The sequence below is a fragment of the Lithobates pipiens genome, unplaced genomic scaffold, assembly GCF_037356315.1.
Source record: "Lithobates pipiens isolate NorthernLeopardFrog02 unplaced genomic scaffold, aLitPip1_a1.2 Scaffold_28, whole genome shotgun sequence".
In the NCBI taxonomy this organism is placed as follows: Eukaryota; Metazoa; Chordata; class Amphibia; order Anura; family Ranidae; genus Lithobates; species Lithobates pipiens.
The window spans coordinates 124,712,171-124,729,509 of NW_027507789.1; the positions used below are offsets into that span (position 1 = coordinate 124,712,171).

The following is a 17,339-nucleotide window of genomic DNA, read 5'->3' on the forward strand; positions in this document are numbered from 1 at the left end:
CGGCGCATCCATCTTCTCGGTGGGTCTTGCCGCTCCGCCGCTGTCATTCGGTGATGACGCCACTCCCACACATGCGCACGGGAGCCGCTGACGGCGGCGCGCTCAATGCGCCTGCACGCCGTCTACGGCGCATGCGCCGTAGACAGCGGTGCCTGTCTTTCGGTAAATATCTCCTAAACCGTGTAGGTTTAGGAGATATTTCTTGGACTTACAGGTAAGCCTTAATCTAGGTTTACCTGTAGGTCAAAGTGTGTTGTAAGGGTTTACAACCACTTTAAACAAGGTTTAAAAATATGCCCCTACTGACCCCGTCAATCAAGCAATCAATCCTCAAAAGTTCCCAACACAGAAGTAATAAACCCAGCTATTTCTGCTGATTTGTGTTTACATTAGAAATAAGAAGGTGCCGAGTCACTGCTGGGAGGGTGAGCTAAGCAGCTGACTATTGCAGCCGTTATAAAGCTTGAGGATCAATTACACCATGGTGTATGTAGCTACAGAGGCCACTAAAGGCTTGTTTTTAAAGTGGTTGTAAACCCTTACAAACCACTTTGACCTACAGGTAAGCCTAGATTAAGGCTTACCTGCATGTCCAAGAAATATCTCCTAAACCTATACAGTTTAGGAGATATTTACCCGAAGACAGCCACCGCTGTCTACGGCGCATGCACCATAGACAGCGACGCGCAGGCGCACTGGGCAGGCCGCAGGTCGAGGCGAGTGTCGGCTCCGGTGCGCATGCGCGGGAGTGACGTCATCGCGGCTCCGGCGAATCACAGCGCCGGAGCAGCGAGACCCGGAAGTCGCTCCGGGATCCATGGCAGCGCCGAAGAGGAAGACGGAGGACCGCTTCGGGGGCTTCGTTCTCAGGCAAGTTATTCATAATGAGCTAGCATGCTATGCATACTAGCTCATTATGCCTTTGCCTTGCAGGGTGTGTTTTTTTATTTTTTTCCCCCTTTACTTCCTCTTTAAGCACATCTACTTATTAAAGCGGTTCTGCACTCATAATAATACATTTGCCCATTCTGTTGCCTCTAGACCGTACATTTGATAATGCCACGTTTTTTTTTTTTTTATTAATCTACCTTTTGTAATTCGTAGTTTTTTATTTTCCTCCCCTGCGGCGATGGGCGGTCTCTTGCGGGGATCAGCATCATTTCCTGCTGAAGCCCGCACCGTCTCCTGGGATCTCGTCCAAGTAATCCCAGGAGACATTGCGGCTAATACACCCGAAATCTCGCGTGATTTCGGCTATTACAGCCAAAATCTCTCGAGATTTCGGCTGCAATAGGCGAAATCACGCAAGATTTCGGGTGCATTAGCCGAAATCTCGCGAGATTCCGGGTGCATTAGCCGCAATGTCTCCTGGGATTACTTGGACGAGATCCCAGGAGACAGTGCGGGCTTCAGCAGGAAATGATGCTGATCCCCGCAAGAGACCGCCCATCGCCGCAGGGGAGGAAAATAAAAAACTACGAATTACAAAAGGTAGATTAATAAAAAAAAAAAAAAAAACATGTGGCATTATCAAATGTACGGTCTAGAGGCAACAGAATGGGCAAATGTATTATTATGAGTGCAGAACCGCTTTAAGAAGACTGTCCATAGGCTGGCCACTAAGTCTGGAAATATGTTATCAATCTGAAGTCCTTTGTTTCTGTTTGCATCAACTTAAAGCAGAACTTGACCCTTTATTGTGCAGTTTCAACCTCTCCACGCCTCCCCAAAATAAAAAAAAATTTCCCTTAAAAGTCCTAATACCGGTCATTTGCCTAGCCACTTCAGCCCCGGAAGAATTTACCCCCTTCCTGACCAGAGCACTTTTTGCATTTTGGCACTGCGTTGCTTTAACTGACAATTGCGCGGTCGTGCGACGTGGCTCCCAAACAAAATTAACATTCTTTTTCCCCCCACAAATAGAGCTTTCTTTTGGTGATATTTGATCACCCCTGCGGTTTTTATTTTTTACGCTATAAACAAAAAAAGAGCGACAATTTTGAAAAAAAAATATATATATTTTTTTTACATTTTGCTATAATAAATATCCCCCAAAAATATATAAGAAAACTTTTTTTCCTCAGTTTAGGCCGATACGTATTCTTCATATTTTTGGTAAAAAACGCAATGAGCGTTTGATTGGTTTGTGCAAAAGTTATATAATTTGCAAAATAGGGGATATGACATTTTTATTCATTTTATAAATTTTTTTCTACTAGTAATGGCGGCGATCAGCGATTTTTATCGTGACCGCGACATCATGGTGGACATGTCAGACATTTCTGACACATTTTTGGGACCATTGTCATTTATACAGCAATCAGTTCTATACAAATGCACGGATTCCTGTGGAAATAACACTGGCAGTGAAGGGGTTAACCACTAGGTGGCAGTGTATGGGTTAAGTGTGCCCTGGGGAGTGTTTCTAACTGTGGAGGGCGGGCATGACTACTTGTGACACGTCACTGATCTCTGCTCCCGATCACAGGGAGCAGAGATCAGGGACACTGTCACTAGGCAGAACGGGGAAATGCTCGTTTACATTAGCATCTTCCTCCCCATGGAGGTGATCGTGGGGTTCCCTGCGTACATAGAGTCCGCAGGGAAACTCTCAGAGCTTGAGACGCCGCCTTTTAAAAGGGCAACCTACAGGTACATTAGTTTGCCTGTACGAGCCCTTCTGTCGACGTATATCGGCGTGATTCGGTCGGCAAGCGGCTAGGCGAATGACAGGCATTATGCCTGCTATGGCTCCTGGGATATGCATGTCATATATCCTAGGAGGTATAGTACTTCATAGAGAAAAGGAGGAGGGGGAAGGGCTTAGCAGAGCATCAAGGTTTATCGGCTAAACCCGGAAGAGTTGGTGGGTCTCAGGATGACGTCACACAAAAGATGGCTGTGCGGGACCCAGCGGGGGCAGAATTCTGACAGGATTCTGCAAACACAAAGCTAGATCCATGGGTGGTTAAGTATCTGAAAGAAACATTCAGTACCCACCACAAGTTAAGCAAAAAAAAAAAAAATGGGGAGGGGCGGGGAGGTTGGAGAACTGCTTTAATAGTGTAACATTAATTATTAAATACTGGAGTGCGCTTTGTACCTTAGGTCTGTAGAACACATTCTGAACAGAGAGCATAGAAACAATGGTCAGCATCTCTTCACTGCAGCCAAGATGTACAGACATGATGAGCATCTTACACAGCATGGGCTCCAGGGGAAACTCTGCCATCTGAAAAGGACACAAATACAACAATTAAAACATAAAAGCAGAAGATGAACCAGTTGAGACCTTGGGTGGTAGGTAACAGGTGTATGAATGAGTATTTTCAAAACAGCACAAAAAATAAGTTCACCTTTCTACAAAAAATAATAAATGCACATCTTTTTGCAGAAAAAAAAAAAAAAAAAAAAGGATTTTTGTACTCACCGTAAAATCATTTTCTCTGAAGTTCATTCAGACACAGCTCCATTAAATCTTGACCATAGGGTTATCACGCCACCTTCAGGAGAGGACTAGGCAGAACATGTAATACATGTGAAAACAACAGAACTGTCTACAACCCCTCAGCCTTCTTCTTGCAGCTCAGTACGTCAACAAGCAATACAACGTAAAATAATAGGAGGGGTGGGGGCTGTGTCCGTCAATGGACTTCAGAGAAAAGGATTTTACGGTGATTACAAAAATCCTATTTTCTCTTTCATTCACTGACGGAAACAGCTCCATTAAATCTTGACCGTAGGGACGTCCCCAAGCAGTGTCAGAACGAGGGGTGGAAACGGCAAACATAACTTCACCCACAGCCGCTCAACGGAGGAGTTGCCACCTGAAAGGAGCGCATCAGAACTTGCGGTCAACGTATGCATCAGAATGCGTTTACAACCAAAATGTAACAAGAGTGTAAATTGCAGCGATTACACGGCCGCCTACAAAACCTTGTGGCCAAAGCAAGCATCCGAGGATGTGCTCACGTCAACTTTGCAGAACTTTGTGAAAGTATGAACGGATGACCAAGTCGCCGCCTTACACACCTGGGAGACAGACGACTGATGTCAGAAAGCCCAAAGGAGGCCCCAATTGCCCTGGTGGAATGGGCCGTGACAGGAAAGGGGGGCAACCTGCCCCTTCAAGGCGTAAGGCTGGACCACGATCTGTCTGATCCACCGTGAAATGGTGGTCGAGACCGCCAGCCCTTTTTTCGGACCAGCCACCGAAAAGAACAGAGGGTCTAACTTCCGGAAGGGAGACGTGGCAGACAGATATACACTTAGGGCCCACACCACATCCAGGAAATAGAGGGCCACCTCCTTAGGATGCGTCTGCTTAGGATCCAGGGATGGTAACACAATGTCCTCATTTAGATGAAAAGCCAAAACCACCTTTGGAAGAAAGAAAGGTTGAGGACGCAACACCACCTTATCCTTGTGGAAAACCAGATAGGGCGACTTGCAAGACAAGGTCGCCAACTCAGAAACCCTCCTGGCAGATGTAATAGACACTAGAAAGACCACTTTCTGAGAAAGTCAACAAGGGAATTTCCCTGATGTTCTCAAACGGCGGTTTCTGAAGCGCCGATAGCACCAGGTTCAGATCCCGCAGAGGTAGGGGTGGTCAAACCGGGAGGGACTACGTGCCGAACCCCCTGCACAAAGGTGCTTACCAATGAGTGAAACGCCAGGGGTCGTTGGAAAAAAAAAAAAAGACAGCCTAGGCTGATATCTGTCCCTTGATGGTGCTTAAAGCCAGTTTCTGGTCCACTCCTCGCTGGAAGAACAGCAGGATCCTGGAAACTGAATAGGGGCCTGGATGCCACCCCATCTCCTCACACATGGAGATATAAGCCTTCCACGAACGATGGTATATCTTCCGAGAAGAAGATTTTCGTGCCCTCAGCACAGTGGAGATTACCGTGTCCGACAGACCTTGGTTCCTTAGCACCTGGCTTTCAACAGCCATGTCGTTAAAGCCAGCGATGGTAAAGCAGGATGGAGTATCGGGCCTTGCGATAGGTCTTCTCGCATCGGCAACCGTCAAGGAGCACCAGCCACCAGGAGTACTAGGTCAGCGTATCAGGGACGCCAAAGCCAATCTGGGGCAATCAGTAACACTGGAATCCCCGTCGGCCACCACTCTGAAGCAGACGAGGCAACAGTTTGAGGGGAGGGAGGGAGTAAATCAGCCAGTACTGCTCCCATGAAGCCACCAACGCATCTGACGCGTCCACCCAAGGATCTCATCCTGGACACAAACCTCTGCACCTTCCGATTGAGCCGAGAGGCCAGAAGATCCACATCTGGTGTGCCCCACCACAGGCAAAGAAGCCTGAACACTTCCGGATGCAAACAACCATTCTCCTGGGTCCAGCATCTGACGACTTAAGTAGTCTGCCTGCCAGTTTTCTACTCCCAGGATGTATATGGCTGACAGGGCCGGTACATGCCGCTCTGCTTACTGGAGGATGTGAGCGACCTCTCGTGCTGCAGCCGAGCTCCTTGTTCCTCCTTGATGGTTTACATATGCCACTGCCGTGGCGTTGTCTGACTGGATCCCGATTGGACGCCCTCGTAGCCTCATTGACCATGTGGAGACACGTAACTGGGACCCCTCCCACGACCAGAGGCCCTGGGTCGACTGTACCCACAGCACTCCACCCCAGCCGGTTAGGCTGGAATCCATTGTGATCACCGTCCAATGAAGAGGTAGGAACGATTTACTGGGCTGGAGACCTCAGCCACCAGAGAAGAGAGTCCTGGATCACCCGAATCTGCTGATCCAGGGATAACGGAGATTTGTCCCATTTGGACACTATTTCCTTCTGCAAGACTCTGGTGTGAAATTGGGCATACGGTACCGCCTCGAAGGAGGCTACCATGAGGCCCATAACTCATACAGAAATGCAGCGACGACCACTTGTAGTTCTTTAAAAACTTCACTGTTGCTCAGAGTCTGCAGTTTGTCTGAAGGGAGAAACACTCTCACTTCCACGGAGTCCAGCAGTAAGCCCAGGTACTCCAGGCGCTGAGCACTAGTACCGACTTCTTGAGGTTCAACACCCACCCAAACGCTTGTAGAGTTTGCATGGTGATCGCCACATCCTCCCTTAATTCTGAGAAGGAAGCTGCTCTCAGAAGGAGGTTGTCTAGGTAACCCATGATTGTGATCCCACATTGCCTCAACAGCGCCAGAATCGGAGCTAACACCTTAGTAAAGACTCGGGGTGCTGATGCCAGGCCAAAGGGGAGAGCCACAAACTAGTAGTGCTCTTCCCCCACTGCAAACTGCAGAAACCTCTGATGCCCGAGGCATATGGGTATATGCAAGTACACGCCCTGGATATCCAGAGATGCCAGGGAGTCCCCCTGATGGAGTGCAGCGACTATGGAGCAGACTGATTCCATTCTGAACCTTTGTACTTTGACAAAGCATTTGAGGATCTTTTAGGTCCAGAATTGGATGTGCACCGTCCTTTTTGGGGACTACAGATTGGAGTAGAATCCCTGAAACCTTTCCAGCTTTGGAACAGGTACTATCACCCCGCATCTAAGCAGGTCCCTTACTGCCCCAAACAGGGCCTCCTGGCGAGCCAGGAGTAAGGGTATGCTGGAGGGAAAAAATTAGTTTGGTGGCCAAGAGAGGAACGCTATCTTGTAGCCCAATGAAATCAGTTCTCGGACCCATTGGTCAGACAGCCGAGAGGCCCACCGAGCTGCAAACTCCCAAAGGCGACCCCCCACCCGTGTGTCGGGCGAGGGCAAACCTTCATGTGGTAGTACTTTTGCTTGCAGGCTTGCAAGACCAGGGACGCTTTTGTCCCTCAATAGTCGCCCTGTTGGACTGGGAACACTTGCCTGCTGTCCCGAGGACGAAAAAGCCTTTTTTGAGCAGAAAAGGAAGGCCCTTGCATAGCTCCTTACCCTTCTTGGACTGTGGGAGCAACTTGCTCTTCCCACCTGTGACATTCTTAATGTCATCCAGCGAAGCTCCAAAATAGCCGCTCACCAAGGAAGGGCAAATCCGTCAGAGCTTTTTTGGATGCCTGGTCCGCTGACCAGCATTTCAGCCAGATCAGGCACCGTAGCACCACTGCTGATACGGATGCTCTTGAAAGCAGGGGAAGTGTATCCAGGGTCGCATCACAGACATACTTAAGACCATGCACCAGCTGGTCTGCTAGTTCAATGTAGACTGGAGGTGACTGTTCCTTCTCCAATTCACGGTGCAATAGTTTTGCCTACTCAGTAAGGGTCTGCGACACCAATGCCGTGGCCAGTACTGGTCGTATCGCTGACCCACTAGCGTAAACATGGACCGGGCCACTGCCTCGGCCCTCCTGTCGGTAGGGTCCTTAAATGCAGGAGCTCTTTCTACCGGAATCATGGTTACTTTGTTTAACCTGGATACTGGGGGGGGGGGGGGGGGGGTGTCAACAACCATTCTTTTAAGGAGGCTCTCTTCAAAGGGGTAAAGCACCGGTGCCCTTCTGGGAACTGAAAAGGTCCTTTGCAGGTTTCCCCATTCCTCGTATACGAGCTTATCAAAATAAGGCAGATGATACGGAAACACCTTTGGTGTGTGGGACGGCTTGCGCAGACACGGAATCAACCTCACTCTCCGAATGGTCCTGGTCAGCATCTGACACATCAGAGCAGGGGCCGCCTGTCACCGCTGGGCCCGAGTCTGAATCAGAGCTCTGCCCGGAGGACGGGGGGGCAGGGGATGTTTTTTACCCCCCCTTGGGCCCGCACGCCGCCTCCACCCTGGCAACAAACATTTCCAGGACCCCCGACAAAGTGTCCAAAGGCACTGCACTATTTGCAGGCGATCTGGTTGCAATTGCAGGGAGATCTGGGGAAGAAACGCCAACTTCTGACGCCATGCTGACCCACCCTGTCTGCCACCCTTGGGGGACTTAGTGCAAGGTGCTCATTGCCACCGCACCACAGCCCAGCCCAGCCATGCAGCATCCCCCCCCCAGAGGGGAGGTGGAGGGAACACAGGGAAAGGGAGAGAGGAAAGGGAGAAGAGGGACCCCCCTAAACGACCTCCCAGGGAATGCCCAGCTGCTCTGTCCTGCCGAGACAGGGAGAGCTGTACTTACCGTCTGGATGAGCTGGAGGCATCGCCATCACTGCGCTGCTGTGAAAGCCTTAGGCTCCTTATCCACGATCGTCCCGACCCAATTGGAGCCTCCATTGATCTCTATGGAGCGCCAGATGTAAATGGACTTGTATCCATTTACATCTGCCTAACTCTAATCCGATGCGCAAACCTCCCCCCCCCCCCCCCCCCCAAAAAAAAAAAATACACCAGAAGGGGATCCCTTTCTTTCTTTCTGGGATTTTGGATAGAAGGGCCTGTAGAGTAGAGTAGGCTGTGTCCACGTCCACACTGTATATGCAGCGTGGACACCGACCCCGTCATCCACCCACTCCGCTCATTTTGGCCCACTATTACCAAGTTGCAACTGGCCCCCGCTCTTCAAAAGGTTGGGCACCGCTGCTTTAAATGCTCTAAAAACAGAATTCCTGCTTACATACAGTTGGAAGGAAAAGTTTGCAAACCTTGTAATATCCGTTTAAAACCTAATTCCAGCTTTCACTTTCTGTCCTTGTGAAAGCAGAAAGAAAATGTGGGGTGGGGGCGTGCTATAGGGCAATAGTGTCCTCGCCAGATTATTATTATTTTTTTATCACAGCCTGCCCTAAGCGAGCAGAAATCTCCCCAAAAGGACAGAATAAAATTGATAGAGGCTAAACCTTTCCCACCCCAATTGAAATAAAATAAGTTTTCATTTTCCTTGGGGTTGGGAAAGAAAGCATCCCGGGAAAAAACAAAACAAATGCAGTGCATTAGATTCATTGTGTGGCCAATGTACAGTTAGAAGATAAATTGCTAGAAGGCAGGGGAAGAGCTTTTAAGGCAGAAAAGACTAAGGGCTCACTTATACATTTCGCACTCTGAAGAGAACATTGTGAAGGATTGCTTTTCAGAGGGCATTTGACATGTGCCGAGGAGGAGTAAGATCCACTCCTCACCGTTTTAAACCCTACAAACCAGGACCTGTTGAATGGGTCGCATTCTAAATCATTGCAAAAATATGTACAGTTTTACGAACAAAGTTGCAAAACTGGTTTCAGGCACATTTGCTTTATCTTCCTCCTCAAGAGCTTAAACAATCAATTAATGGATAAAGTATGTGAGGCCTTCCCCTATACTGACAAGTAAAACCTGCTACGTTGGCAGTATTATCAACCAATAACTTTCTACAGCTGCCATTTGGATATGTGCAGAAATTTGTACGTATTGTGGCTAAGTCGTATTATACACATTTAGAAATATTTTTTTGTGTCTGAAGAACATCCTGCTTTAGACCATCCAATAGCAGTTGAAAGACTGATTGTCAGGAAAAAAAAATTGTAAAATTACCACTTACTCTCCGCCCTAGACGTGTAAGCAGGCCTTCATCATCTAGTGCTCCAAGTGTATATAACTGTTCCATAGCTGTGATGAGAGTTTCCATAGGTGGAGCATCCATGAAGTCGAAAGACAGCAAATCATTGATCCCCATAGCCTTAAAATAAAGACAGACTAGTATTAATTTATACTTGCAAGAGACAAGCTAAGAAATATTTTTAAAAATTACATCTCAATGAATTACCCAGAAACTAGAAATTATAGTCACAAGGAAGGTATGGAATGCATCTACTAATCTACCAGTAACTTGGAAGTCCTAAAATGATCCCGTCTATGCAAGGAAGCCAAAAAAACTATAACTTTAAAATACATATCCACTTTTTGGGGACAAATTGGGATAACATCTACTTTATATTTGTTACCCGTTCCCATCCACGTTGCACAAATTAAAGCCCAACTCCAGCCAAAATAAAATTTAAATGGAGTATTGTGCATCAATTACCTTACATTTCCTTCATTCAAAATACATCTTCCTAAGCCATCAAACAGTGTCATAAGTCAAAGTCACAGTTCCTTCATTGAGTCTTGAGACCAGACAGTCTTGTCCTGCATTACTCTCTTGTATTTTCCTATTACCATGAGAATTTCTTGCTTGGCTGGACAGTAGTATGCTTTTTCCAAGTTGACAAAATGTTGTGTCAGAGAGGTCTCTGCTGAAATTGGGTGAATGGCACAGCCTCAACAGGAGGCTATCATGGGGCCTAGAACTCTTATGTAGCATTGAATTGTTGGAGGTCTTTTACCTCAAATTCTCAAGAAAAAGCTAGACATTTTCTACTCGGAAGGAAAACCTTTGCTTGTAATGTGCCCAAAACCAGACCTAAGCATTCCAGGTGAAGGCTGGAGAGCAGATTTTTGAAATTGGATCACCCTACCAAAAGGCTGGATTTACCTAAACTAAAACTATGGATGTTTTCCCGACAGCTGAAAGGGAGGGAAGTCCTTAACCACTTGGCGCCCAAGCTACATCATATGACGTCGTGGGCTTTGTGGTGGTATATCTGAATGATGCCCGAGGCCACACACATTCAGATATCGGCATTTTCAGCCGGCGATTCCCTGTACCATAAGAACGATCATATCGGCTGTTCCACCGCTTGATCGTTCTTACGGGCGGCGGGAGGGGACGCCCCCCTCCCGTGTTTCTACCAACTCACCGCTACCATCGGTGAGTCGGTCACAGGATCCGCCGCCCCCGGATGATACCATAGAGATTTCCGGCAGACCAGATGGTCCCCGGAGTCTCTATGATCATTCGGAGGCCAGGCGCGATGTTATGGCGTCACGACCGGCCTCTGCATTCAAATTAATGGTGCCGTTTTGGCTGGGAAGCCAGGATCGTTTTTTTTTATTTTAGGCTTCCCAGCCTAGAGGTGAGATGTGGGGTCTTATTGACACCATATCTCACCGTAAATAGGTCCGATCATGCCATATTCCCATTACAAGGGATATTTACATTCCTTGTAATAGGAATAAAAGTAATCAAAATCTTTTTTTTTTTAAAGTGTCAAACTAAAAAAATAAAATTACCAAAAAAAATAAAAAATGTAAAGTGCCCCTGTCCCCGTGAGCTCGTATGCAGAAGCGAACGCATACGCAAGTCCCGCCCACATATGAAAACTGTTCAAACCACACATGAGGTATCGCCGCGAACGTTAGAGTGAGAGCAATAATTCTAGCCCTAGACCTCCTCTGTAACCAGTAAAAAAAATTTAAAGCGTCCCCTATGGGGATTTTTAAATACAAACGTTTGGCGCCATTCCATGAGCGCATGCAATTTTGAAGCGTGACATGTTGGGTATCTATTTACTCGGCGTATCTTCCTCTTTCACATTATTTTAAAAAAATTGAGCTAACTTTACCGGTTTTTTTTTTAAAGCACAAAACTGTTTTTTTTTCTGAAAAAAACGTGTTTGAAAAATTGCTGCGCAAATACCGTGCGAGATAAAAAGTTGCAACAACCGCCACTGTATTCTCTAGGGTCTTTGCTAAAAAAACATATATACTGTTTGGGGGTTCTATGTCATTTTCTAGCAAAAAAAATATGAATTTTACATGTAGGAGAGAAATGTCAGAATTGGCCTGGATGGGAAGTGGTTAAGGAAAAGGGCATCCAGATAACCTGCGACCTTGATGCCCTGGGTTCCAAGAAGGGCAAGAAGAGATGCTAGGACCTTTGTGAATACTGTGGGAGCAGTGAATAGGCCAAAAGGCAGCGTGACAACCTGAAAATTACCATCTGCTGTTGCTAAGAGCAGAAAATACTGCTGAGGTAACTAAATGGAATATGCAGATGGGTATCATGGATGTCTACGGATGCCAGGAATCCCCCTCATCTCATATGCAAATAACTGACGCTGAGGAGTCCGTGAAAAACTTTAGCATGGAAAGGGCATCTGAGGTATTTTAGGGCCATGATAGGGTGCACACCCCCACTGGGCTCACAGGAGTGAGGAAGGCTTTTCATTGGGAAGAAGAATTTGGAGGAAGACCTGCTGGTCTTTATCTTATGCCGAAAGGAAGGGCTGAGAAAGGGTTAAAACCGCCCCCAATAGCAGTGTTTTGGTGGCAGTATAGCTGCGCTGCCCCATTGATTTCAATGGTGAGCAGCGGTGGAAGAGCGGTAAACACACTACTCCTTTACTGCTCCAAAGAAGCTGCTGGCAGGACCAATCCCGATGGCCTGCCAGCGCAACGCTCCAGTGTGAAAGCCCAAATGGAGCAGCTGTTTGAGGGTGGATTGCAGGCGCTATTTTTAACGCTATAGCGCCTGCAAAACGCCCTCAGTGTGAAAGGGGTCTAAAACCTTCCCTCCTATGACATCTTTGGTAAATTTGTCAAGTGCCTCCCCAAAAAATACATCTTCCTTCAAAAGGGCATATGTGTGTGAGGTTTCTTATACAGGCAGGTTTAGCTGTCCAGGCTTTGAGCCACAACATTCTGTGCATGTGAATGGAGATTAGAGCCATTCTAGAAATGTGTTTCATTACTTGTTGTAGGGTATCTACACAAAAGAGCAGAGGGGAATCGCTGCAATTGCTCAGTTAGGGCATGATCCTGGAATACAGGCTTATATTGTTGGCTGTTCATTGCCCTAAACCAGTTAGCTCCAGTTTCATAGAAATAAATCGTAGCAATAGCAAGCTGAAGAGCCAGACCTGCAGGTGTAAAGAGAGCTTTCAAGAGTGTCTCCAACCTCCTATCTGCAGAAACTTTGAATGAAGGAAAATCTTTGAGGCCGCATTCACACCTAAGTGATTTTTACCACGATATTGTACTGGTCACCAGTGTAAAAAGCAGAAAAATGCCTGTAATCTGCCCCAAAGAAGCTCAAAAAAGAACATGAGCTTCTTTGGGGCAGATGTGAACAGGTGCCATTAAAATGAATTTGCTTGTTTCTCAGGCATTTTTTCTGGCATATTACAAGCTAAAAACGCTCAGGTGTGAATGCAGCATAATAGGTACAGTGAGAGCTTTGTTCAAGACTGAGACAACAAGATCAGCTACCAGAACAGACCACTTTTCTGGATTGCACAAAAGGCAAAGATTGTGCACTCTGAACGGGGACATGTCATTTTACATTTTGTGTGTGTTTTTGTACCCAAAGGGGTATGGTGAAAAGGTGCAGCTGTAGCCGCCTCTAAAACACTGCCTTTGGGTCTCCTCTCCATTTCCTTTTATGTCCACTTCTGGGCTGGACACATCAGGATCCAAGTGAGGTAGTGAAGGAAGAGGTGGAGAAGGGGCTTGGCAATTTGGAGTCCTGGAGAGATATGTCTGTATTAAATCCATTAGTTATCTGAAAAATTGTGGCATAGTAGCAGAAAAATCTGCCTTTGTCAGGTAGGTCACTTAGAACAAGAGTCAGATACAAAGACTGGCATTAATATCAGGTCCTGTTCTGGTGCAAGGGGAAGCATTGCCACTTGCGGTCCAGGACTGCCTCCGCCACGCCCTATGCGTTACATCACCATCACATGACTTCATCAGGGACACCTGATGCTATCCTTTTATAAAACTTTCTTTCCCACATGCATAAGTCTACATGAGCATTCGAGACCTTAAAGCGGAGGTCCACCCTAAAATGGACCTTCCGCTCATCGGAATCCTCCCCCCCTCCGGCGCCACAATTGGCACCTTTCAGGGGGAAGGGGGGTGCAGTTACCTGGATAATCCAGGTAAATGCACCCACTTCCGGGATAGCTCTAGATTACGCCCCTTTCCGCAAGTGCCCGCCCCTTTCCGCAAGTGCCCCGCTGCCTGCTGGGAAAACACACAGATCCCAGAGGCAGCGGGGACCGTCCTTATTGCGCAGCGCGGCTCGCGCATGCGCAGTAGGGAACCGGGAAATGAAGCCGAAAGGCTCCATTTCCTGATTCCCATACCCAAGATGGCGGCGGCAGCACCCGAGAAACGATCTACAGATCGGCTTCGGGTGCCGACATCGCGGGCGCGCTGGACAGGTAAGTGTCACTATTTTAAAAGTCAGCAGCTGCAGTATTTGTAGCTGCTGGCTTTAAAAAAAATAAAAAATAAACGCGGAGTCCCGGCGGACTCCCGCTTTAATGGGACATGAACCAAGATTGAGATCATAAGTGGTGGTTGGAGGGTCCTTGGTGGACAGGAGGTCTACAATATCTATTACAGCCTCAAGCAGATGGATGATTGTTATTCTGCACATACTATATGCAGGAAGGCAAGTCTAGACAGCAAAAATACATCTGGATTGACAGCGCCCAGGAGCCCAAGCTGAGGTGTATTTATGTCCATGTAAATATAGCCTTTAATTTATTTTTAATTACCATATTTTTTGGACCATAAGACGCACTTTTTTCCCCCCCCCACAAAAAAATGGGGGAAAAAAGTCTCTGCGTCTTATGGTCCAAATGTACATCAGGTAACAACCCCCCCGCCGACGCCACGTTAGTACCGGAAGAGAGGCAGGAGAACAGAGGAAAGATATACCAAGCTCCTGCGAGCACCGGGCGATCTCCTGGCTTGTCGAGATAGACAGGGCAGCCCGAGCAATGGCACTGATAAGGCTGCAATATTGGCACAGGTTGGGCTGCATTTCATGAGCACTGGTAAATATTTTGGTACACCATTCGGTTTAGAATATTTTTTTCTTGTTTTCCTCCTCTAAAACCTAGGTGCGTCTTATGGTCAGGTGTGTCTTATGGAGCGAAAAATACGGTATTTATTTTTAGGTAAACTGTGTGCACAAAACATGAGGTGTTTTCTCAAACTTAACTGCAAAAGTGGAAGCACACTTTAAAAGGACCTTAGATGATGTCGGCGGAGATGATAGGCAGAGGCTTATCCGTGAGTACCTGGCCCGAGCTGCCCTTCCTCAGCTTTCCTCTGAGGCCCTGGCCGCTCTGGAAGGGGAATTTACCGCGACGGAATTTTTGAGAGCTCTACGAGGTATGGCGAAGGGCAAAGCACCTGGCCCTGATGGTCTCCCAGTGGCCTATTATCGCTCCTATGCGGATAAGTTACTCCCCCACCTGTCTAATTAAGCTAATGGGACCTTGACCGGCGGTGCTCTCCGCCCGGAGACTACTCATGCCCATGTTACGGTTATACCCAAGGACGGGAAGGACCCGGCCGATTGTGCAAGCTATCGCCCTATCTCGTTGCTTAACATTGACGCCAAAATCTACGCTAAAGCACTTGCGAATAGATTATTACCTCTGGTCCCGCAATGGATAACACGGGACCAAACAGGCTTTATACCGGGGAGAGAGGCTCGTGACAATTCCTTACGCACCTTCACCCTGATGTCGTTTGTACGGCGTCTCTCCTAGCCCACCCTGTTGCTTTCCACAGATGCTGAAAAAGCCTTTGACAGGGTGGACTGGGAGTTTCTTATGGCGACGTTGTCCCACCTCGGGATCGGCCCTGCCCTTAGGTCACAAATTTTAGCTCTTTATCGTCATCCCACGGCCCAATTGAGGGTTAACGGCACTCTTAGTGACCCCTTTACCCTACATAATGGCACGCGCCAGGGCTGCCCGCTTTCACCCATACTATTCGCAATATCGTTGGAGCCCTTCCTGTCCATTGTCCGACGTAACCCGAACATACATGGTATTACAGTGGGCAAAATGGAACATAAATACGCTGCCTATGCAGATGATATTTTGTTTTACGTGCAACAGCCCCTGATTTCTCTCCCTAACCTCATATCCGAATTTTCAGCTTATGGCAAGGTGTCTAATTTTAAAATAAACATGTCCAAATCCGAAATTTTAAACGTAACAGTCCCCCCACTCGACGCAACACACATTAAACAGTCTTTCCCCTTTACCTGGCAGACACGGCGCATGAAATATTTAGGTATCTATTTAACGCCCAACCCACTTGCTCTTTTCCGTGCCAATTTTCTACCGCTCCTCAACACGCTTAGATCGGACCTTCAGAAATGGTCCCAGTTAGGTCATTCCTGGCTGGGAAGAATTGGGGTGGTAAAGATGAACCTGCTGCCCAGAGTGCTCTTTATGCTGCAAATGATCCCATTCGGGGTGCCAGTGGGGTTCTTTACTATATTAACCTCAATGGTATATAGGTATATATGGAATAGGAGGAGACCCAGACTCCCACGGTCCCTGCTCCAGCGACCACGGAGCGCTGGGGGCCTGGCAGTACCGGATTTCCGACTCTACTTCCACGCCATTGTGCTGGCCAGGCTATCAAATTGGAAATATTGTGCAAATACTAAGCTGTGGGTCGAACTAGAAACAATGCTGGGTGAGACTGATCTTTCCAACCTTATGTGGCTTCCAAGGAAATATAGGGCTTTGTCTACCAATTCTTCACCACTAACGACCTCCTCTCTTGCAGTGTGGGACTCCCTGTGCACAAAACGGTCCTGGTCCTACAATTCACCTTTGATGGCTTTGTCGGGCAATAACTATTTTCCGCCTGGGAATATGGGCCCTCGCTCCCGCTTTCCTTGGAGTCTCGGGGATAAGACTCTCCTCCATCAGTTTACTGGCCCCTCCGGGATTCTCCCACTCTCGGCTATCATGGGGGAGTTATCCATTTCATTCATGGACCGCTGGAAATACTGTCAACTGACGGCCTTTGTTCGCTCCCTTCCTAAACCTCTACGCTCCATAAATGATCTTACACCTCTAGAATCTGCTTTCTCAGGTGCCTTACCTGTGGAGAAACTCTCTCTTATTTTTATCACACGTTGTTATCCCTGGAGTCTCACAAGACCCCTACTTTTATCCGAAACTGGGAGCTGGATCTGGATAAGGAACTCACCCCTACCCAAGTGTCTAACATTCTTACCATGGCGCATGCTGCTTCAGGCTCCTCCAAAACATCTGAGATGACCTACAAGCTGTTGACCAGGTGGCATTACACGCCTGTGACACTGCATCGGTTTTTCCCCCAAACCTCCCCGCTCTGCTGGAGAGAGTGTGGTGAGCGAGCCTCTCACGCTCACATCTGGTGGTTTTGTCCACGAATACGCCCGTTCTGGCTCGCAGTCCTATATTGGATTCAGCAAATTCAGGGTCGGGAGGTTCCTAATGATCCATGGTATGTTTTGTTTCATTGTTCGGGTCAGCCAGCAGGCTCATATAAACGTTCTATTACACCCCATCTCCTCAATGCTGCGAAGACTCTTATACCGAGGTATTGGAAGCAGAGGAGGATCCCTACGCTCCGCTGCTGGCTGCTCAAGGTCGATCATCTATATTACATGGAAGACCTGACACTCTCTCTAAGAGGCAAATCTGATCTTGCCAAAAAAATATGGGCCTGCTGGGTCGCCTTTAAGTACACCTCTGTATATGCGGATATGGTGTCCCAACCTGTGTGATGTGATATAACCGTGTCTTGGTATGAGAAA

General features: G+C 47.6%; 1 protein-coding gene across 1 annotated transcript in view; it reads right to left on the bottom strand.

Annotated features, from left to right (window-relative positions):
• The window catches only part of DHX8 (DEAH-box helicase 8), a 99,399-nt gene that overhangs the window by 14,904 nt on the left and 67,156 nt on the right, over positions 1-17,339 (bottom strand). The window contains exons 20-21 of the mRNA XM_077459581.1: positions 9,435-9,572; positions 3,104-3,232 (exon numbers count right to left, since the gene is read on the bottom strand). Coding sequence (XP_077315707.1) covers positions 3,104-3,232; positions 9,435-9,572 — 267 coding nt within the window. The remainder of the gene's footprint in view (positions 1-3,103; positions 3,233-9,434; positions 9,573-17,339) is intronic.